Genomic DNA, 24,826 nt, shown 5'->3' on the forward strand with positions numbered 1-24,826 from the left:
ATGAAAGTTAAAAAGTACAAGGAGAACCTTCTCCAAACAGTAAATATTACTTCCAATTTAGAAATTGCAGTTGGCATTCAGTATTGATGCAGTCAAATTTTACGAAGTTCCATATTCAAATTTTGCAAACAAATAGAAAAGTGGCTTGCATATCTGTATTAAAAACCTTCAACTATATACAAATTCTGGGTCCACAAAGCAAGGTCTCCTTGGATCTCATGCCTCATTACATTCTGAATTAGCCTTGCATGGAGAACCTGATCAAGTGCCTTACTGAAATCCATTACAATATATCCACTGCTCTATCTTCAATGTGTTTTGTTACATCTTCAAAGAATTCAATCAGACTTGTAAGGCACAATCTGCCCTTGACAAAGCTATGCTGACTATCCCTAATCAGATTATGTCTCTCCAAATGCTCATAAATCCTGCCTCTCAGGATCTTCTCCAACAACTTGCCCACCACTGAAGTCAGACTCACTGGTCTATAATTTCCTGGGTTATCCATTCTCCCTTTCTCGAACAAAGGGACAGCATTTGCAACTATCCAATCCTCCAGTACTTCTCCCATCCCAATTTTGATGCAAAGATTATCGTCAGAGGCTCAGCAATCTCCTCCCACACTTCTCACAGTAGCCTGGGTTATATCTCGTCCTGTCCTGACAACCGATCTAACTTAATACTTTTCAAAAGCTCCAGTACATCCTCTTTCTTAATGTCTGTATGTTCAAGTGTCAGTTCACACTAAGTCATTCCCACAATTGGCAAGGTCCTTTTTCCTGGTGAATACAGAATTTATTAAGTACCTCTCACTCCATGCACACATTTCCACTATCGCACCTGATTTGTCCTATTCTCACACTGCTCATCGCTTGCTCTTCACAACCTTCGGGTTTTTCTTGATCCTGCTCTCCATGGCCTTCTCACCCCTTTTGCTCTAATTTCATTCTTAAGCTCCTTCCTGGCAACCTTGTAATTTTCTAGAACTCTATCAGTACCTAGTTTCTTGAAGCTTTCATAAGCTTTTCTTAACTATATATTCCACATCCTTTGTACACCAGGGTTCTTTTACCCTACCATCCTTTCCCTGCCTCAACGGAACATACCTATGCAGAACTCCATGCAAATGTTCCCTGAACATTTGCCACATTTCTGCCTTACATTTGCCTGAGAAAATTTGCTCCTAAGTTCCTGATTAATAGCGTCATATTTCCCCCTACTCCAATTGAATGTTTTCCCAAATTGTCTACTACTACCCCTCTCCAGCACTATGGTGAAGGGGATAGAGTTGTGGTCACTATCTCTAAAATGCTCTCCCACTGAGAGATCTGACACCTGACCAGGTTCATTTCCTAGTACCAGATCAAGTACAGCCTCTCTTCTAGTTGGCCTATCTATACGTTGCATCAGGAAACCTTCCTGAACACACCTAACAAACTCCAACCCATTTAAACCCCTTGCTCTAAGGAGATGCCAATCAACATTAGGAAAGTTAAAATCTCCCATCACAACAACCCTATTATTATTGCACCATTCCAGAATCTGCCTCCCTATCTGCTCTGCAATATCCCTGTTCCTATGGTGGGGGGGAGGGGCTATAAAAAAAAACACCCAGAGTTATTGCTTCTTTCCTGTTTTTGACTTCCACCTACACTGACTCAGTAGACCATGACTTCCTCCTCTTCTACACCCATGACATTATCCCTAATTAACAATGCCACCCAACCCCTACTGGGTCGGCTGGTGGCACAGTGACATCAGCGCCGGACTCCAGAACGGAGAATCCCGAGTTCGAATCCAGTCAGGCTGTTCCAGAGTACACTTTCCATCCATGCTGGGTTGAATATTGAGCTCGCCACTCAACCTCGTAAAATAAAGAAAATACTGCGAAATGTCTGTGTGAGGACTGGCGTGCCAGACTTTCGTTCCACACCTTGTAAGGCATGGAAATGCCCGACGCTGGCCTCTCAGGCTTGAGTCGATGTCATCATCATCCCCAAACCTCTTTTGTCTTCCTCTCTGTTCTTTTTGAAACATCTAAAGCCTGGCGCACTCAGCAGCCATTCCTGTTCCCGAGACATCCAAGTCTCTGTAATGGCCACAACACCATAGTTCCATGTATTGATCCACACTCTAAGCTCATCCGCCTTGTTTATGACACTTGTTGCATTAAAACAGATGCATCTCAAACCATCAGGGTGAGTGCATCTTTGCTCTAACATCTGCCTATCTTTCCTCAGAAACTCCCTCTACTTGTGCTCTAACATTCCCACCCTTAGCCTCTTCCCTTCGGTTCCCACTCCCCTGCAAATCTAATTTAAACCCTCCCCAATATCATTAGCAAACCTATCACCAGGATATTGGCCACCTCAGATTCAAGTTTCACTGCAACCTTTAATAACAAGTTGCCTTTTTAATTTGTTAATAAACTGTTATTTTTGTTGTAATTGTATCGTTTCCCCCATATCTCCTCCTCACTGATCATCAACAAAAGGTGCATCTCAAGGCCATGTACTTAGTGCTCCATCAATCTTCTTTACACCCACAATTGTGTAGCTACAGCCAGCTCCAATACCATCTGTAAATTTACCAATGATGCCACTGTTGGCTGAATCATGGATGATGGAGAATCAGCATGCAAGAATGAGCTGCAATAAGAGGACAGTGGGCACAGCCCATGCCACCACTGACAGGAAAGCTGCCTCAAGGATCTAACATCTAACAGCAAGGATCCCCACAATCCAGGTCACGTCCACATCTCACTGCTACAGTCAGGCAAGAGGTGCACATGCCTCAAGTCCCACTACACCAGGTTCAGTAACAATTGAACCATCAGAACCTTGCAGTACCGTAATCCTAATCATAACCTTACTTCAGGAAGGTAAACGGAGGGATCACTATCTGCATCACCATGGACAACTCCGTTTTGCACAGCCTCGTTCACTGTCGTGTACGATTTATATTGTGTTGTCTGAACCCAGGTGCTTGTGATGCCGCTGTAGGAAAATGTTCGTTGTACCTATACCTCACTCTATTTGCGCACTTGACAATAAACTCACATTGTCATAGAGGCATTTCTGGGTCACAAGTGGAAAACTATAACTCTAGTATGAAAAAGGTAAATCAGCAATATCCTTTATAAGTCTGGACATCAGACTTTTAATGGCTATTTAAAGTTTATGAACCCCACAAAGCTGGATCTGAAGTACCTCGATGTCAATTAGAGTTTGTCAATTGCCCGATAATTGATCCAACAGTCCAATTGCAGTACATAGTCCAACTATTCAAAACTTTCACTTGATTTAATTTCAGTGTGCGATGCATCACAATCTTGACTTGTCAAAATGTAATGGTTGCATTTCAATAGATATAAAAGAGTAACTTTTGCAATACACGTAATACAAAAAGCTTTCATAGTTGGAACTGAAATAATATGCATACTGCTAAAACAAACATAATCCTCTTCATGTGACCATTTCTGGTTAAATGGAACAAGATAATGTTGATTTCAAATAGCTTTCTTAATGCAGCATTCCATAATACCACAGGGATATTTCTAGTGATCAAGATAAATATTGAAAGCATTATTGGTACTAACCTGTCCTAGAGTGCATTCCAGTTCCCCCAAGAAATCATCATCACTCAAATCTATGGTTTTGTTGTCAATATCATAAATTCCAAATTTCAGTTTCTGAACTTGCTCAAAGTAGTAATCAATCAGGAACTTCTTAGCAAACTTGGGAGCGAGGCAGTTTTTTACTCTTTCCGTGCGATCAATCTAGAGAAAAGCAAAATGTTATTATTAAAGCTATTAGAGAACAAATACAAGGCATGCTAACCACATATTTTAGAGCAAATGTGCATTGCCCAGTAGCAGCTGGATGTACAATACAAAGCTCCTCAGCGAATTGATATTGCTGTCTCATTGTTTCACTCCTCAAGTACTATTACAGATGTGACCGTATATTAAAAGTATCTATCTTCTCCAAAAGTTGAACAGCAATAGTAATACTGACTCCAATTTCAAACCAAAAAAATACGGAGGACCACTTTTTGTGAGTTCAAATCATTAAACATTATGCATTAAACAGTATAGTAACATATAGTATGGAGACCATCAGGACTACAGACATATCTTTAATTTCTAGTAGATTTCCATGTTATATTCAAACTCAGTTTACTGACCAAACGAGAACTAGAGAGTATTGTTGATGTTAATTGTGTAAACAGAGGTAATGGAAAGTAATTGCCTGATATAATATGTTTGAAAATAAATTATATTCCACCAGGAAGAGGACATAAAGATAGAAGGTAAATCAATGAACAAGTTAGCAAAAGTTCTTCAAATAAAGAATAAGAGATGCCATTGTTCGAACATTCTTGCATGTGTAAAATAACATTATCCAACCAAAGAAAAATTACTTACTTCAACCCACTGATGTCCACTAGTGTTAAGGAGTAGTGCACATAATGGATCCGATTTGGAAGTAACATCCTTATCCAATAAGTTGTCACAGCTGATGGTTAGTTCAACTTTAGTCACACAATCTGCCATCTGCTGTCCTGCGCACTAAACAGCACAGATTGCATTGAGTGAGCCATTGAAAGTGTACAAACAGGTACAATTGAAAGTCATAACATGAAGAAAAATTGTTTAAAAACTCCAGACCATATTTTGGGTAAAAAAAAAACAGCATTTTATCTTATTGTATTTAGGTTTACCTGGTCACAAGAAAATTAAAACTTTGTTACCAGCAATTAAATAATCACAGAACTATTTTATGTTTTGTTGATCTCAAAATTCAGTTGCTGGATTTTAGAAGTGTTGAAAGTAATTATATGTATATAAGCAACAATCAATAACTTGGCCAGTCTACTGCATCTACTCAGACCTTGTGACAAACAAGGTGCACCTTGTCCAGTTTGGGTATCAACTTACTCAGTCTCTCAATGTGAGGAAACAAACGTTCCTTCATCATTAATTTCATGCAATTGTTAAGCTAGATCAGAAAGATCAACATATATTCACTAACCACTTGAACCAATCAGTAATTTACTGTGCTCAAGTTCGTATAATCCTCTGTAATCAATTAACATCTCTTGTCCGCATTAACAGCTAACCCCATTCACACCTGGCCCACTATTTCCATGGAAACAGAAGCAACACTGGAACATAGTGTGCTGAACAGTTATTCTTCACAGCATGATCCATTCATTTGCCATTGCTAATCAGCAAAATAATTAAGAAATCTTATGGTGGAAGGAGACATATTCTCCATCATATTAACTGTTATGTCCCAGAATCAATTGACTGCATTTCAGACAAGTGTTAAAACATTTTAAAATATTGTTAGTTTATAGTACAGTATGCATGTTAAACCTTCTGATAAAATTTACCATACTAATAATGAAAACATGCCCAGCTTAGTAACCTACCTTGTTATGCACAAATATACATGTGTCATCAGACTTCACTCAGTGGTAAATGTATCTGGAATTAGCCTAACAGTGCCACCAGATTGCGAAATGTAATAAACCAGAAAGTAAAGCAAGACACCAGAATACCCTTCAAGAGGGTGAACCCTTGCAAAGAGTCATGCCCCAATGGCGCACCTGGCAAGGTACTGAAAACTCATGCCAACCAACTGGCTGCAGCTTTCCAGGGTATCTGCAATCTGTCAATGCTGCAGTCAGAGGTTCTCACCTGCTTCAAAAGAGCAAGGTGAACTGCCTCAATGAATATTAACCTGGTGGTATTCACATCTATTATAATGAAGTTCTTTGAGAGGTTGGTCATAGCTAAAATTAACTCCTGCTTGGGCAAGAACCAGGACCCACTACAATTTGCCTACCGCCACAACAGGTCTAGAGCAGACACAATCTCACTGGTTTTGGAAGCCCCTAAGCAATGATAAAACAAATGTCAGGCTTCTGTTTATCAACTATGACATCATTAACTCATTACTAATCAAAAAGCTTCAAACCCTGGGCCTACTGTATCCCTGACGTCCGCATTGGGGGATAACAGTGTGGTTATGGAATGACAATCAATACAGGCACATCTCAAGATTGCATAGAGTCCACTGTTCTACTCTCTTTATGCCCATGGCTAGATACGGTTCAAACACCATCTATAAATTGCCAATGACTCCACTATTGCTGGCAACAAGGAGCCTTATACGAGTGAGATTGATCAGGTGGTTGAGTGGTATCACAACAACCTCATAGCAAGACCAACAAATTGTGGACTTTAGGGAAGTAAAGTCAGGAAAACGTAAACCAGTCCTCACTGAGGGGTCAGCAGTCGAAAGGGTGAGCAGCTTTAAGATCTGGGATATCAGCATCTCAGAGGATCTATCCTGGGCCTTACTCATTGATGAAGTCACACAGGAGGCACGCCAGTAACGCGACTTCATTAGGAGTTTACCGAGATTTGGTACGTCACCAAAGTCTGTTGCAGATTTCTACAGATGTGTGATGGAGAGCATCTTGACTGGGTACATCACAGCAAGACATGGAGGCTTCAATACACAGGATCAAAAGAGGCTGCTTTGAGTTGGAGACTCTACTAGCTCATAACCGCAATAGACTGAAACCTCTGATCTCAACTCAAGGAGGCATCAAGCCAATGAGCAGATGGGGAGCCCAGTAACAGCTCCTTAGGGAAGAAGTGCAAGAGCCTGTAGGCCCACACGAAAAAAGTTTCAAGAACAATTTCTTCCCCTCCACCGTCAGATTTCTGAAGAGTCCATGAACACTATTTGTCTATTACACTGTTTATTTCTGCAACAGTAATTGTTATGACTTGCTTGCACTGTATTGCTGCTGCAAAACAAGTTTCACAACATAGGTCAGTGGTAATACAGCTGGTTCTCAATCTGTGCTTGTGCTGGAAATTAGAAAATATGAAAAGTGTTACATTAGTGTCACATGTGACATAGGAGGCAATAATTTGTAACAACAAACTTTTAGGATGAGCTTGAAAGGTGATTTTAATAAAGTATTGCAACAGTTCAGGCAACTTAAATGTAATTTTAAATGCACTGTAATGCAGCTGTATAACTGCACGAAATGATAATTTCCAAAAAATTATCATTAAAATTAATGCCACAAATCTCATACTAACATCACTTCCCTTCTGGACCATCTACAGGCATTTCATGGCTTATGGGCAGTCCCCGGGTTATGAACGAGTTCCGTTCCTGAGTCCCTCTTTAGGTCGGATTTGTACGCAAGTTGGAACAAGTACATCCGGTATTATTTAGTGTCAGTTAGTCAAAAGTTTGTCTTAGTATATATTTTACCTTTCTATGCATATAAAACACTTAAGAAACATATGTATTTCAATAATTAAACCACTGCGTTGCTTAGTAATAATTGTAGCTTTCATCGGGGCAGGATCTTTCACACACTCCATTATTCTCACTTTATCCTTTAAAATTATTCCAATTGTTGACTGACTGTAGCCTAACGTTTTTCTAATGACCGACGGTGTTTCACCTCTTTCTGATTGCTTTATTATTTCCATGTTATTTTCAATCGCGATCACTTCCTGTCAATGGAACAGAAACACAGCGGGCGGGGGGAGCCAACCTCCGCCAGCTCCCGAGGTCCGCTGGGTCCTAAGGACCACCACACTGAATTCCCTGGGTCCTAAAGTCCGCTGCACTGAGACAAGTTAAATTGGACAAGTGGGGGCTGTGCTGGGTGTGGGTATTTGATCCTCCACAACATTCCGCATGGATATTTAAACTGGAGGTGGCAGTGTTTTTTTTTTATGAGGTCGAGTTGCGAGCTCGACATCAATCCAGCACGATGGTATGGGAGTCACTGGATCAACATCAACCTGGCGTGGGAGTGGTCTTTCATTGGATTGAACTTGGGAACCTCTGTTCTCGAGCCCGGTGCTAATCTCACTGCGCCACCAGCCGAATGGAACCGGGGGGGGGGGGGGGGGGGTGGTCAGGGTGAATCTTACGAAGATAAATTTAAGCCAAATACAAAGTTCCACACTCAACACAGTGTCAATAGCAACGACTTAAAATGGCGGATAGCGTCACAATCCAACTTAAAATGGCGGACGGCATTCTCCTTCCTCAGTTCGTAAGTATGAGTTGTCCGTAAGTCAGACGTACTTAACTCGGGGACTACCTGTATTCTAGTATCACTGTGGGATCACTGAAATAAAACCATTCAGCTGCTTTCTCTCACCAGGCCAACTCTTCCCAGATCTTACATCCAGCAAATGCTAGCCTTTCAGCAAGGCCCTCTTCCTGGAAATCATCTTAGCTGCACTCAACTCCTCAACATGATCTGTCTAAATTTTAGTACAAATGAATATCAGATTCCTTTTTTGATCCATACGTTATTGGGCAATGGTGAAGATGTCAATATTCCCTCAATTTCAAATTAACTTATGTCTAAAAAGAAACATTTTAAGCCAGTAAGTAAAATGCTTCCTCCTTTCCACTGTAGTCCCAAGATCAGATGTTGCTTCGCAGATATATTCTCACTCCATTATCATGGATGAGTTCAGGAATCCAGTTTCTAACTTTCCCCATCATACTACCAAATTAGCACTAATCCAAATTAGGATAATCTGTTTCTTCGATTGTGACCATGGTATAAAATTCATTCTCAATCTCTGTGGCCAATCACATTTTTCTTCATCACCTAATGGGGCTTGATCTTACTGGCTTCCTGTCAGATCACCGGCAGGTGGCAAGAGTGGGCTCCCTCACCTCCACCCATCTGACCCTCAACATAGGAGCCCCTCAGGGCTATGTACTAAGCCCCCTGTATACCCATGACAGTTTCGCCACCCACAGCTCTAATCTGCTAATTAAAGTTGCCGATGACACTACACTGATTGGCCTGATAGCAAACAATAACGAGGTGGCCTACATGGAAGATGTCGTCTCTCTGACACAGTGCTGTCAAGAAAATGACCTCTCCCTCAATGCCTCAAAAACAAAGGAGCTGGCTGTGGATTACAGAAGAAATGGAGATGGGCTAACCCCTACTGACATCAATGGATCCGGGGTTGAGAGTTTAAACAGCTTTAAGTTTCTTGGCATCCACATCACCAAGGACCTCACGTGGTTTGTACACACCAGCTGTGTGGTGAAAAAGGCACAACAGCACCTCTTACACCTCAGGCGGTTGAGGAAGTTTGGTGTGGGCCCCTAAATCCAAAGAACTTTCTACAGGGGCACAATTGAGAGCATCCTGACTGGCTGCATCACTGGCTGGTATGGGAACTGTACTTCCTTTAATCGCAGGATTCTGCAGAGAGTGGGGCGGACAGTCCAGCACATCTGTAGTTGTGAACTTCTTGTGAGTCAGGACATTTATAAGGACAGATGTGAAAAAGGGCCCAAAGAATGACTGGGGACCGAGTCACCCCAACTACAAACTGTTCTAGCCACCACCATCCGGGAAACGGTACCACAGCATAAAAGCCAGGACCAACAGCTTCTTCTACCAGGCCATCAGACTGATTAACTCACGCTTATTTAATTGTATTTCCATGTTACATTGACTGTTTTATTTATTATAAATTACTATGATAGCACATTGCATATTTAGATGGCAACGTAACATAAAGATATTTACTCCTCATGTATGTGAAGGATGACATAATGTCAATAGACAATAGGTGCAGAAGTAGACCATTCGGCCCTTCAAGCCTGCACCACCATTCTGAGATCATGGCTGATCATCTACTATCAATACCCGGTTCCTGCCTTGTCCCCATATCCCTTGATTCCCCTATCCATAAGATACCTATCTAGCTCCTTCTTGAAAGCATCCAGAGAATTGGCCTCCACTGCCTTCTGAGGCAGTGCATTCCAGACCCCCACAACTCTCTGGGAGAAGAAGTTTTTCCTCAACTCTGTCCTAAATGACCTACCCCTTATTCTCAAACCATGCCCTGGTACTGGACTCTCCCAGCATCTGGAATATATTTCCTGCCTCTATCTTGTCCAATCCCTTAATAATCTTATATGTTGCAATCAGATCTCCTCTCAATCTCCTTAATTCCAGCGTGTACAAGCCCAGTCTCTCTAACCTCTCTGCGTAAGACAGTCCGGACATCCCATGAATTAACCTCGTGAATCTACGCTGCACTTCCTCTACAGCCAGGATGTCCTTCCTTAACCCTGGAGACCAAAACTGTACACAATACTCCAGGTGTGGTCTCACCAGGGCCCTGTACAGATGCAAAAGGATTTCCTTGCTCTTGTACTCAATTCCCTTTGTAATAAAGGCCAGCATTCCATTAGCCTTCTTCACTGCCTGCTGCACTTGCTCATTCACCTTCAGTGACTGATGAACAAGGACTCCTAGATCTCTTTGTATTTCTCCCTTACCTAACTCTACACCGTTCAGAAAATAACTTGCCTTCCTGTTCTCACTCCCAAAGTGGATGACCTCACACTTATTCACATTAAACGTCATCTGCCAAGTATCTGCCCACTCACTCAGCCCATCCAAGTCACCCTGAATTCTCCTAACATCCTCATCACATGTCACACTGCCACCCAGCTTAGTATCATCAGCAAACTTGCTGATGTTATTCTCAATGCCTTCATCTAAATTGTTGACGTAAATTGTAAACAGCTGTGGTCCCAATACCGAGCCCTGTGGCACCCCACTAGTCACCACCTGCCATTCTGAGAGAAACTCCCATTCACTGCTATCCTTTGCTTTCTATCTGCCAACCAGTTTTCTATCCATGTCAATATCTTTCCCCCAATGCCATGAGCTCTGATTTTACCCACCAATCTCCTATTCAATTCACATCACTTGAATGTCAATTCAATTCACTGAACAAAACTAAAAATCAGTAATAATATCTGCCCCTGCCTACACACCAATGATTTTGGAGTTTACTCTCCCACCAGCCAGCCTCTGAAGGATCTGTTTTCTATTCTCTTGCTCCTTAACTTGATGCCTCCCTGTGTCAGAGCTAAGTCTTCAGTTTCCAACCTCCCTATAATTTGTTTTCTTTACAACCCACCACGTTTGCTCAGCTATTTCAAACCATGCCTCCTGCAAATGGAAAAGGTAACTAACATTGGCTTTTCAAAGTTTAAACTAAAGCTGTTGTCATCACCCTTCTTTGGAAAATGCTTCAAGCTGTTCACAACCACAGCATTTCACTGTTCATTGAAATACCACTTCCTTTCCAATACAAAAACAGCAAATGTTCTAACCACTGATCAGACCTCCACCCTCTTATAACATTTAGCTCTTCTATTATTATTTCATTATGAGTTTGAGGAGATTAGGCTTGTCACGTAAAACACCCAAAAACTTCTGCAGATGCACCGTGGAGAGCATTCCGACAGGCTGCATCACTCTCTAGTATGCGGGGGGGGGGGGGGGGGGAGCTACTACACAGGACCGAAAGAAGCTACAGAAAGTTGTAAAATTAGTCACCTCCATCATGGGTACTAGCCTCCATAAAATTCCATCTTCAAGGAGAGGTGCCTCAGAAAGGCAGTGTCCATTATTACGGAACCCCATCACTCAGGACACGTCCTCTTCTCATTGTTACCGTCAGGTAGGAGGTACAGAAGTCTGAAAATACACACTCAGTGATTCAGGAAGCTTCTTCCCCTCTGCCATCCAATTTCTAAATGGACATTCAACCCATGAACATCCTAACTCACTTTATTTTAAAATTATTTGTTTTTGCAGTATTTTAACTATTTAATATACATTTTTTACAGTAATTCATTTTTTTCTATATTTATCATGTATTGCATTGTACTGCTGCTAAGTTAACCAATTTTGTGACATATGCAGGTGATATAAAACCCAATTCTGATTTTTCCAAACCTTATATTCTATAGTACAACCAAATCCTGTTTGGCCCATCCTTATTTAAATGATTCTTCTGTTCAACTGCTTATATTTTGGAGTTGCAACTACTTTTATGTCATTTCCATCTCTAATCTCTGGTCCTACAATCACCTTCTCAACTTCTTTACAAGAAGCAACAGAATACACCATTTGATCCCTTGAGTATGCTCCACCATTCAATTAAATCAATGTTTCGTTACCACTTTCTGACTGCACTCCTTTGCTTCCTAGTCATTTAAATGCGAGTCTGAGTCTTGAATATATTCAATGATTCCATCTTCACAGTTCTCTGTGGTGGAGTATTCATGACCCCTGACCCCCCCCCCCCCCCAACCATCACCAAAAGCAAATGCCTGAGCTTTCTCAGCTTTGCCTGAAATCGGAGACTTCTTATCCTTAAAATTTGTTCCCCACATCTTTTTCACCCCTTTTAGGAGAAAATACATTCACAGCCTTCATTTTGTCAGTCCCCCTCAGGATCCAATAAAAATCACGTCTTTTTTTTTTACTCCAATGAACACAAGCCTAGCACATACAACCTTTCTTGCTTATACTTGCTGGAATTTAGAAGATTGAGGGGGGAATCTTATTGAAACGTATAAAATTCTAAAGGGATTGGACCGGCTAGATGCAGGAAGTTTGTTCCCGATGTTGGGGAATTCCAACACCCAAATGACTAATTAACTACTAACCTGTATGTCTTCAGGATGTGGAAGGAAACCAGAGCATCTGGAGGAAGTACATGTGGTCACAGGAGAAGTTACAAAGTCCCAACAGACACCAGCAGGAACTAAACCAGGTTACTAGCACTATAAAGCGTTATGCTACCTTGCCAACCCACAAGAACTTATGAACCTTTTCAATTTTATTTTCTATATTGAAAGACATGGCTAAATACAGCACATTGCTGAATTCAATGTGTATTAAATAAAAATTAAATTTAACAACAGAACATTCTATCTTTGTGTAATTTTAAATTGAATTAGGAGTTCCAAGTGGAACTCTAGAGTAACTGGGTTGGAGACAAACCTGGAGTGGGATTGGAAGGGAGAGATCCAATTGTCAGGGTATACGTAGACACCTACAGCACTGGTTAGACTAGGAAGGAGATTTTGCCAAGGAATTAGGAGCGCAAGCCAAAATTGAAAAGCAAGGGTTCAGACTAGGCAGCGCAGCTTGAATCCGTAGTGTTTCTGTTCACAAAAATAATCACGATCGCAACTGAAAATAAGGTGGAAATAATATAGTGATCGGAAAGAGGTGAAACGCCATCGGTCATTAGAAAAGCATTAGGCTACAGTCGGTCAATGATCGGAACAATTTTAATGGAGAATGTGAAAGGCCCTGCCCCGATGAAAGCTACAATTATTACTAAGCAACGCAGTGGTTAAATTATTGCAAAATTGTTTTTCAATTTTGGCAAATTGGTAAAGGGTACAGGCACTGCTCAAAGAGTGGTGTGGTAGAAATGGGCTCTAATTTTTTGGAAAACTGGCAACAGTACTGGGAAAGGAGAGAATTGTTCTGATGGGCTGGACTTCACCCGAATTGTGCTGAATCCAGTGTCCTGGTGAACAGCATACACAGTGTTGAGGGCAGGGCTTTAAAGTGCGTGAGAGGATGAAGGGCTCCAAGAAAAGTAGTCCAATAAATCAAGGTGAAATGACTGATTTTCTCCATTCAAAGGCACAGCACGGCGAGGGGAAAATTGAGGAGAAAATGCATCAATGGAGCAGAAAATGTACACAAATGTCTAACAGAGCAAATAAAGAGTCTTCAATAACCTCATCTTCATGAAGGTAGTATTTACAAATGCAGAGCTGCTGACAAGTCAATTTTGTAATGACCTGGATGATAATGTGGTTAACTGAATTTGCAGATGGCACCAAGACTGAGGGTGTATTGGACTGTGATGAAGGTCATCATGGCTTGCAGACAGATCTGCATCAGCTGGAAAAATGGGCTGAAAATGGCAGATGGAATTTAAATTCATACAGCCTGTACAGATTACAGAGGAGGAGGTGTTTGCTACCATGAGGCAAGTCAGGGTGGATAAATTCCCCAGGTCCTGACAAGGTGTTCCCTTGGACCCTTCAGGAGGCAAGTGCAGAAATGGCTGGGGCCCTAGCAGATATATTTCAATTATCCTTAGCAACAAAGGAGGTACCAAAGGATTGGAGGAGAGTCAGCGTTGTTCCACTGTTTAAAAATCACTCTAAACATAAACGAGGATTTTACAGGTCAGTTGTTGGAAAGTTATTGTAAGGTATTCTAAGGGACTGGATATATAAGTATTTCGACAGTCAGAGACAGATTAAGGATAGTCAGCATGGCTTTGTGCATGGTAGATCATGTCTGACCAATCTTATAGAGTTTTGAGGAAATTACTAGGGAAGTGGATGAAAGAAGGCAGTGAATGTTGTCTACGTGGACTTTAGAAGGCATTTGACTAGGCCCTACATGGAGGCTGTTGAAGAAGGTTCAGTTGTTCAGCATTCAGGATGAGGTAGTAAATTGGATTAGACCTTGGCTTTGTAGGAGAAGCCAGAGAGTGGTAGTAGAGGGAGATCACTCTGAATGGAGGCCTGTGATAAGCAGAGTGCCACAGGGATCAGTGCTGGGTCCTTCGTTGTTTGTCATCTATATCAATGATCTGGACGATAATGTGGTTAACTGGATCAGCAAAATGTGCAGATGACACCAAGATGGGGGGGGGGGGGCAGTGCAGTGGACAGGGAGGAAGGCTATCATGGCTTACAGAGGGATCTGCATCTGCTGGAAAAAAGCCAGATGAAATTTAATGCAAGTAAGTGCGAGGTTCTGCACTTGGGTCGGACCCACCAGGGTATGCCTTACACAGTGAACAGTAGGGCACTGAGCAGTGTGGTGGAATAAAGGACATCAGGGAATACAGGTTTATGATTCATTGAAAGTGGCATCACAGGTACATTGGGTCATAAAGAAAACTGGCACATTGGCCTTCATAAATCAATGTATTGAGTACAGGAGACAGGATGTTATGCTGAAGTCGTACAAGATGTTGGTGTGCAGTCTTGGTTATCCACTAACAGGAAAGATGTAAGCAAGATTGAAAGAGCACAGAGAAAATTTACAAGGGTGTTGCCGGCTCTGGAAGACTGGAGTTATAATGAAAGATTAATAGGTTAGGACTATATTTCTCAGAATGTAGAAGATTGACAGGAGATTTGATGGAGATATACAAAACTATGATGGGTATAGATAGGGTAAATGCAAGCAGGCTTTTTCCACTGAGGTTGTGTGGGACTACAACCAGAGATCGTGGGATAATGGTGAAAAGCTTACGGGGAACACGGGAGGAAGCTTCTTCAGTCTGGGCCACGAGCATGTGGAATGAGCTGACAGCCCAAGTGAAGCATATGAGCTGGATTTCAACACTCAGGAGAAGTTTGAATAGGCACATAGATAGCAGGGGTATGGAGGGCTATGGTCCAGGTACAGTTCGATGGGAGTAGGCAGTTTAAGTGGTTTCAGTATGGAATTGATAGGCCGATGGGCCTGTTTCTGCACTGTACTTCTCTACGAGTCTATTGTCATAAGCATGCTCACAAACGGTACAAGTATCATGAAAATTAGCTTTTCCCAACTGCAGCACAGACAACATGAGAGTCATCTCAGTACCATTCTGAGGATGTTCTTGCAGGATTACAAGGAATGCGTGTTATACAATATTTCAAAACAACAGGCCAAAGGAAAAAAAAGTTGGGATAACATTGTTAATCAAGGAAGGTATTAGTGTTAAGATATAGAGGCAGCAGAAGGTAGAATGGTTTGGATTGAAATCATGAATAGCAAAGGATAGATAACTCAGATGAGAGTAGTCCATAGGCCCCAAAATGTAACCTCTCGATAGGACAGAACCTAACTGGAAAAATATCCAAGACATGTTTGAATGGAACTGCAATTGTCATGGACAATTTTAATACACATATTGATCAGACAAACCAAACTGACAAGCAAATTATAGAAGCATCTGTGTAATGCATTCAGGAATAGCTTCTCAGAACAATATGCTACGGAACCCAACCAGGAACATTTTAGATTCAGTCATGACTACTGAGGAAGGATTATTGGGAGGTCTTGTGGTTAAAGATCTGTTATGAAATAATAGCCACACTATGATAGAATTCCAAATGTAATTGTAGGAAGAATACTGCAGGACCAAAACCAGTCTACAATTTAAATGAGACAATTATATTGGTAGGAAGCTGAAGTCTTCCAAGTTGAACTGGGAACATAAGCCTCAAGACAGTTCAGTAAATGAACAGTGGCAGATTGGCTAACAACTGATCAATACATTCAGCAGAACGCTATTTCATTTAGAAAGAGGCACAATTTGTGGTTAATGAAGTGGGCCAAAGATAATTTTTAATTGAAAGGTAGTAGTCCAGAAGACTAGGTATTTTTTAGGATTCAGCAGCTAAAGACTAAGCACAAGTTGATTCTGAGAGAAATCTTGCATGTAATAGCAAAACAAAAGCCAAGAGTTACCATTGTTACGAATGTGCCACAGCTCTGAGAAGGGTGCAGGGTATGAGACCCGGGAAATGAGAGAAAGACATGCAGAATCCACAAAGAGTTTGGAATGTGTCCTGGCCTCTGAAAGGCAGAACCATTGATACCGGCTATTGTCTCCTGGAGACGGAATTGTGTATTGAATACTGTACGATGCATCGAAGCCCCAGGCAATGAACTGGGGGGGGGGGGTTGGTGGAGGGATTGCATCATCCCAACCTGATTGACATCTGAGACCCTGTGAGTCAGGATAAAAGAGGGTCTGTGGGAACAGCCCCTCAGACGCACCACAAGAAACGCTAGAACTCCTGTAACAGCGTAATAGCGAAGCCGGTGGAAACAATCCACGTGCGTCCCTTTCCATTTGCCTCGGAATTGGTGGGTCTTAACACGGAAGCACGGCTTCAGCTAACCACAAAGGAGAAACCAGTCCCCCAACGACTCTCGAAGGATTGACATCATAACAGGAATGGGCAAGTTAAACCTCCGTCTTTCTCTCCAACCAATGAAGGCTGCAGCCTACAGCTTGAATGAACTAAAGTGACTTTTATATTTCCATCGGACAATACATAATCCCCGAGACAACGATAGAGCTATTTCTTATTGATTATTATTATTATACCCGCGCTTTTAGATTTAGTATTGATGACATATATTATCTGTATGTTTGCATTGATATTATTTTTGTGTATTTTATCAATAAATTCTGTTAAAAATAGTACCATCAGACTTCAATGGACCTCTCTATCTTTGCTGGTAAGACCCAGTTATGGGGTACCTAACAGTTGGGGTTCTCGTCTCAGGATTTGACACCAAATTGGGAGGCCAGTGAATCGGGCTTGTAAGTCCAAACTTGGATCTGGTTACGTGGGTGGCCAGACGGGAAACCAGCAAAGATGGACGTGGATGAATTTATAGAAAACCCGACTCTAGAGGCGCTAGAGGCGGCCACCAAATCGGACTTGATAAATCTGGCGAAAGGGCTAAACCTCGCAGAGGTGAGGTTGTCCATGAAAAAGCGGGAGGTGCGAAGGGCAATAACTCAGTATTATATTGGGAAGAATGTGATTGCAGCTGAGGTATTGGAAAATATCCCTGAAAAGGTACCAGCTAGTGGGATGGCTCAGTTAGAGTTGGAGAAATTAAGGTTGGAACATGCAATTAAGTTAAAGCAGCTGGAAGCAGCTGAGAAGGAGAAAGAAAGGGCCGAGAGAGAGAGGGAGCATGCGCTCCAGCTAAAGGAGTTAGAGGTGAAACGGGAGCAGGAAAGAGCTGAGAAACAAAGAGAGCATGAAATTCAGTTAAAACAGTGGAAGCAGCTGAGAAAGAGAAAGAGAGGGGCGAGAAGGAGAGGGAGGCAGAGAAACAAAGGAAACATGACTTGGAGATAGAGAAGTTAAGGCAAGGGCAAAGAGATCAAGGGTCAGACCGAGAGGAGCGGTTTAAAGGTAGTCGGGAGGTGAGGTTAGTACCTCTGTTCGAGGAGACGGATGTTGATAGTTATTTCTTGCTTTTTGAAAAGGTGGGAGTGAATCAGAAGTGGCCCAGAGATCAGTGGGTGGCGTTGTTACAAAGTGTGTTAAAAGGGAAGGCACAACGGGCATATACGGCGTTGTCCATGGAGGAGGAAGAGGAGGGGAGTTATGACAAAGTAAAGGCGGCCATTCTCCGGAGTTATGAGTTAGTACCTGAAGCGTATAGACAAAAGTTCAGGAATTTAAAGAAAGGGTGGAATCAGACGTATACCAAGTTTGCCTATGAGAAGGGTGTGCTCTTGGACCGTTGGTGTACAGCGGAAATAGTGGACGAGGATTATAGGCGTCTCAGTGAGTTAATTCTGATTGAGGAATTTAAAGGTTGTGTTTCGGAGGATATCCGGATGTATTTGAATGAGAAGCCGAATAAGTCCATCTCAGAATTTGCTAGGTTCGCAGATGAATATACCCTAACCCACAAGACAAAGTTTTCCTCGAATAAAAATTCCCAGAGAGACCGTGGGAACGATCGAGAAAGCCCATCGGCTGAGGCTGAGGTCCCGCCGAGAGCTAGTGGTAAGATTGAGGGGGAAAGGCCAGACGTCCAGAGATTTCTGGGCTTGACCTGTTTTAATTGTGGAAGGGGGGGGGCATATTGCAGCTAGGTGCTTTGCTCCGAGGAAAGAGATAGGAAAAGAGAAAGCAGCAGTCCCTATCGGATGTGCCGTGGTAATCAGTAAATCAATGAGATCCCCAGGTAGACAGAGTACGAGAAGGGTCTGAGACTTGTATGTCAAACGGAACCGTGTCCGTGAGGGAGGGAGACACACCAGTTCCAGTACGGATCTGGAGAGACACGGGGGCTGAACTATCATTGATCAGCAGTAAGGTACTAGATTTTGGTCGCAAGACGGGAATGGTAGCTGTGAAAGGAATAGGAAAAGGGACGGAAATGGTGTCCTTGCATAGGATCATTATGGATTGTGAGCTGGTGTCTGGACCAGTTGAAATAAGGGTGCAATCAGAATTCCCAAGAACCGATGCAGACGTCCTTCTTGGTAACGATTTAGCCGGTGGTAAGGTTTGGTCAGCAATGACGCTGACAAGCTGGCCGGTGAGTGTTGAGGTCCCGCCCCTAGATTCCAAGATCTATCCCGCATGTGCGATCACTCGCAGCATGTCGAGAAAGGCAGCTGAGAAAGGGAGCAGTTTAAATCCGGCCAGTTTTGATTTGGCCGAGACGTTTTTACCGACCCTGTACCACGAGGGGTTAGAGGGTGGCAAAACGAAGGGTAGTAAAGTGAAAGACAGTAAGGAAGACCTGCCCTTAGCGAGGAGAAAAGTTCTAGAGGCAGAAAATAAAGATGAGAAACAGATAGAGCTGTTAAAAGGTCCAGAGTTGGACATGGATAATCTGTCTGGTTTGGCAGAACTGTTTGAAGAAGTTGAAAATTCTAAAGGTGTTCCCGATAATGAAATGAGGACAGTCCTAGCTGAAAAGGGTGCCCTTACCTTGAAGAAGTCTGCTGGGTTGGCAGATGAGGTTGTTTTAGCCCGCGAGGTTGAGTTTACTCCGGAAGGGAGTTGCCCGGAGAGTAGCTGGGAGGATCAGGGGAATCTAGAATTTGGACCGGGTACGGGTATTGGAAGCCTGGAAGAGGCAGATGTCCCGTTTGAGTGTGTCCAAGATGTGGATGCACGTGGTACTGAACCTAGTAATGGAGCTCAGAAAAAGTCTGAGGTATTTGATTCAGTTGAAAAGGAATGCAGTCCTTGTGGGTCAGATAGACTTGGTTCAGGGAAGAAAGGGTTATCCTTGGTAATAGTGGGAAGTGAGAGTTCCCAGGTGTTTGTGCTCGAAGGTGTGTTAAAAGTTAATGCGGAGATCAAAAGTGGGGAGATAAATATTATTATTGAAGGAAACGGGAAATATGTAGTTCCCAAATTGAATGAAGAAAATTTAAAGGCTGGGTTGATATCAAAGGCAGCCACCAGGCTACAGGGACAATGGTGTGATATCACAAAGCCTGCGGATCACTTACAGGTTGAGTTGTAAGGTGACGGGGGGGGGGGGGGGGGCCCACATGCTATTGTTATTCCAGAATGTGGTGTGAAAAGGCAGAATTTGAAATGCTGCTTGAACAAAGAGTTCGAACTAAAAACTAATAGCCTGAAGGGTTCTGAAGAGAAAACTAGCAACTTGCGTAAAATTAAAGAATTGGGTGGAAATTCAGAAGATGGTCTAAGTTTGGGACACATTGTTGATAAAATAACTCCTATGGAAGGAGCGGACGAAAACCTATTTCGCCAGGGGGCCCAAGCTCCCCACGTGGGAATTAACCGGAAAAGAGGCGAGGGTTAATGGGGACGCCATTTTTAAATAGCAAAAGCCGGTTTTACAGGATTTCGACAAAGCATGTGAATAATAAAGACAACCCCATAGAAGCCTGCCTGTTAAGTTTGAAAGCAACATAAAGATTAGTCTTTGCATGAACTTTTGTAGTATACACGTAAGCTAAGATCACAACTCTTTAGTTTTTGTTTGTTGAAGGAAAGAAATAAAAATAGGTGGTTATTAAATTGAAGTCTGATGCTACAAGACTTTAGTAAGGTACAAGATGTTTAGATATTAAAGGAAGTGACACTGTAATCATTAACCATTTAGATGCTGAATTGAATGTATAACTCTATTACTCAGTAGAAAAAAAAACACACTTTTGTATTGTGTTAAGATTCTAAAACCCTGTAAGACTCTGTACTACTTCGTTTTCACCGTTGGTGAAAACGCTTTGAAGAAAGGGGGTGTTACGAATGTGCCGCAGCTCTGAGGGGCCGAAGGGTGCAGGGTAGCCCTCTCCTTTGTGAGAATCGCAAGATCACTATTGAGTCAGTTCAGGAGACCCGGGAAATGAGAGAAAGACATGCAGAATCCACAAAGAGTTTGGAATGTGTCCTGGCCTCCGAAAGGCAGAACCATTGATACTGGCTATTGACTCCTGGAGACGGAATTGTGTATTGAATCCTGTACGATGCATCGAAGCCCCAGGCAATGAACTGGGGGGAGGGGGGGTTGGTGGAGGGATTGCATCATCCCAACCTGACTGACATCTGAGACCCTGTGAGTCAGGATAAAAGAGGGTCTGTGGGAACAGCCCCTCAGGCGCACCACAAGAAACGCTAGAACTCCTGTAACAGCGTAATAGTGAAGCCGGTGGAAACAGCCCACGTGCGTCCCTTTCCATTTGCCTCAGAATTGGTGGGTCTTGCCATGGAAGCATGGCTTTAGCTAACCACAAAGGGGAAACCAGTCCCCCAACGACTCTCGAAGGATTGACATCATAACAGGAATGGGCAAGTTAAACCTCCGTCTATCTCTCCAACCAATGAAGGCTGCAGCCTACAGCTTTAATGAACTAAAGTGACTTTTATATTTCCATCGGACAATACATTATTCCCTAGACAACGATAGAGCTATTTCTTATTGATTATTATTATACCCGTGCTTTTAGATTTAGTATTGACGACTTATATTATCTGTATGTTTGCATTGATATTATTTTTGTGTATTTTATCAATAAATACTGTTAAAAATAGTACCATCAGACTTCAACGGACCTCTCTATCTTTGCTGGTAAGTGACCCAGTTACGGGGTACGTAACACCATGGATATATAAATAGGAAGAACACAGCTAAGTTGGATGCGAACATCTAGAGAACAAGGCTGGTGAATTAATAACAGGAAACAAAGAATAAGCTAAATGAATTCTTTGCACCTGTATACACCATGGAGAACACTGCATAAACCCCTCACTATTGGGCAAATTTCAAGTAAAAAGCTGGAGAAGGGACCTACAAAAACCTTAATTACAAGGGAAAAAACATCAGAAAACCCCAAATGAGCAGAACCCAATGGCTTGCATCCAAGGGTTTTAAAGAAAGTGGCTGTAAGGATAGTGGACCCATAGGTTCAAAATTTTCAAAACTTTCTAAACTCCAGGAGAGTACCAGAAGGCTGAAAAACAGAAAATGTGGGAACTTCATGCAGAATGGAGCACAAAAGGTGAAAAACTATAAGCCAGTTAGATTAACATCCATTGTTGGCAAGATGCTACAGGAAAGAACTATTCCTTTAGGAAAGCTAAATATAACCAAATCTAATCAACAGAGTTTTATCAGAGGTAAATTCATGCTTGACAAAGTAGTATATTTTGAGGATATGATGGAGAGTTGAGAAAAAAAAACCTGTAGATACAATGTACTTAGTTTTCAAAGAAGCATTTGACAAGGTACAGTACCACATAAGAAGCTGATGCACAAATTTACAGCCAGCAGGAAGAACGCTTGTGGTTACATGGACTGAAAACCGGCTTTCGCATAGACAACTGAGAATTAGAATTTACAGGCTAGTGGGGTGCAACTTCTGGAGCATCCAAGATCTCCGCACTTAGTTGTTTACTATTTGCACTATGACACGGACGGCGAGAATGAAATATAAGATTTCAAAGTCTTTCAAAGTCACTAATATGAAGATAGTCAGAAGGCAGGTCATAATGTTGACACTGAGTGACTGTGTGATAACTGAGCAAATGGAGCTTAATGTTGGAGCTTAATGCCGCAAGAGATTAGTACCTGGATGGAGTGAGATAGCAAATCTAGGTGTCCTACTGCATGAATCACAAAAAGTTAACATTTAATATTTAAGAATGGCGACTGCATGTTAGCATTTATTATGAAGAGAAATTGAGTTCAAGGACAGAGGCTGCGCAGGCTGAAGGCAAGACTATACTTGGAATGCTGTTTACAGTTTTGTCCCATTACAAAAAGATGTATAGTAACACTGAAAGCAGTCCAAATTAGATTCACCAGCCAGCTCCTCAGGTGAGAGGGTGTCCCATCAAGAGAAGCGTAGTATTCTTGAAGTTCACAAGAATGGAGGAGGATAACCTTATTAACCATACAAAATTCTAAACGGGACTTGATACCCCAGACATTCGGATGTTTTCATTAAAAGAAAGGTCACAAATAAGGGAGGATAAGTATAAAATAAGGAGCCAGTTTTTTTAAAAAAGGTGCATAAAAATTTCTTCTTGCAAAGGGTCGTGAACCTCGGGAGTTCTCTGCCTATAAGAATAGCGGAAGCCAGATCATTAGATATATATTTAGAATTTATGTTTCTCTACTTTAAAAGACCAATTGTAGGTGATAGGAAACTGTAACCAAAGAGGAGCTGAAACCAGCATACATCAGCCTTAAGCTCCAGCTTTTTCTGCACTGAGTCCCCATGCCCAGAGCAGTACATTATAAAAGGTTAACTCTTCCACACTGTTAATAGGGTTGTTGTAATGGGTCAAGGTGAAACTGTTTTTGATACAACTGATAAGTAATGGTGAATTAAACAAAAGCAAAATGTATAATAAAAAATAAAATCAAAAGTAGATAATACACTACACCCACAAGGCCAGTAGTAATCTGCCCTATATTAATGAATTTCAAATAGGCCTTTAAGAACATTGCTCAATAGATAGAAATAAGACCATGTGTAGGCCAGTCAGCCCTTAAAGCTTGCTTTACTCGTCAATATCACGTCTGCCCATGTGTCAGCCACATTCCTGCTCGCTCCCCATATTGTTTGATGCCTTCTGCACTTTAAGTTTATTTATCTATTTTTTTAAAAACATTCAGCAACGATGCTTCTACAGCCTTCCATGATAACAAATTCCCGGTTAACCAATCTCTGACTGAAAAAAATTCTCATCTTAATCCTAATAATCCTTTTCCCAATAACCCAAGATTGCGATTCCTCAATCTATACACCCCATTCAGAAAAAAAAACACGCGTTCTGCATCTCGTTTGGCTAGCACCGCGAAAAATGTTTACGTTTCACTTCAGCCCCTCCAAGTTGTAGTGAGCACAAACTAATCCTCGTCATCCCAGAAATCAGTCCGGTGAATCATCACTTCACTTCCTCTACGTTTCTTCTTGGGGCACTAAAGCTGTACTGTATGTCATACTCCAAATGTGTTGCCACCTGGGACCTATATAACTTTAACAAGAATAAACTATTCAGAACATAAAAGTTTAGTGGAAAACACGCCCAGCTTAAATCTGACACGGTTAAAATTACTGTGTACAGCATTGATCCAATAAAATCAAAGATCCTCGAAGACACGGATTTGAAAGTACAGTACCCTGGCAACACAAACAAATGAAGCCGCCTGAAGTTTTTCCGTCGACGTCGGAAATAACCCACATCATATGGAGACACTCGGAACGCATTTGAAACATGGATGTAAAACGTTCGACTGAACCACGCCCCTTCTTGCTGACTGCACTACCTTCCTTTTAAACGAAAGTGAAACAAGACCGGCAAAAATAAACTTATTAAATACAATTCCATACTAAAAATGAAGTACATGCAAAATATACAACCTCGGTGACCTGCAAGTACACTCGGCAGATCTAACAAATCGCCGCGAACACACCCATCCGCGGCGGCCACAACGTCCGATGTGGCGGCGCATGCGAATTCGACTGGAGAAACTGACGAGCAGCCACACACTGGGCGGGGTCAGCTTCCCCACGGGGTTCATTCGTGCAAAGGGACTTCCAAGACAGAACAATAACACGTTTTATTAAAGCAAAACAAATGAGTGTTGAATATGAAAGATAAAAAGTGTCGATAGGAATACGGAACAGCAGGAAGTGAGCAGATGTTAACAATCTTACGGAAGAGCACTATCCAAAGGCAAATTATATTTAGAGGCCGAATGTTGCATTCTCATTAATACTCCTAAACCACTGCTGGATGCACACATTAAGATAGTAACTACACAACAGTACCATGACTGCCGAGCTATCTACAAATCCACCGCATTAAACGCTTCATCCTTTACCAGCAGCAGCGTCCCATATAAATCTAATCAA

The 24,826-nt window shown here is 42.0% G+C and overlaps 1 protein-coding gene across 3 annotated transcripts in view; it reads right to left on the reverse strand.

Annotated features, from left to right (window-relative positions):
• Window positions 1-24,453, reverse strand: part of LOC132399112 (copine-3-like) — a 59,071-nt gene extending 34,618 nt beyond the window's left edge. Inside the window, exons 1-3 of one of the 3 annotated variants that reach the window (XM_059979097.1) lie at window positions 24,332-24,453; window positions 4,427-4,570; window positions 3,599-3,778 (exon numbers count right to left, since the gene is read on the reverse strand). In XM_059979097.1, coding sequence (XP_059835080.1) covers window positions 3,599-3,778; window positions 4,427-4,555 — 309 coding nt within the window. In that variant the 5' untranslated portion in view covers window positions 4,556-4,570; window positions 24,332-24,453. Of the gene's footprint in view, window positions 1-3,598; window positions 3,779-4,426; window positions 4,571-11,445; window positions 11,587-24,090; window positions 24,220-24,331 lie in introns of those variants that run through there. The other 2 variants (XM_059979107.1, XM_059979091.1) reach the window with 2 other exon arrangements.
• Between the last annotated feature and the right edge of the window lie 373 nt (window positions 24,454-24,826).

This window comes from Hypanus sabinus, chromosome 1, assembly GCF_030144855.1.
Source record: "Hypanus sabinus isolate sHypSab1 chromosome 1, sHypSab1.hap1, whole genome shotgun sequence".
Lineage (NCBI taxonomy): Eukaryota > Metazoa > Chordata > Chondrichthyes > Myliobatiformes > Dasyatidae > Hypanus > Hypanus sabinus.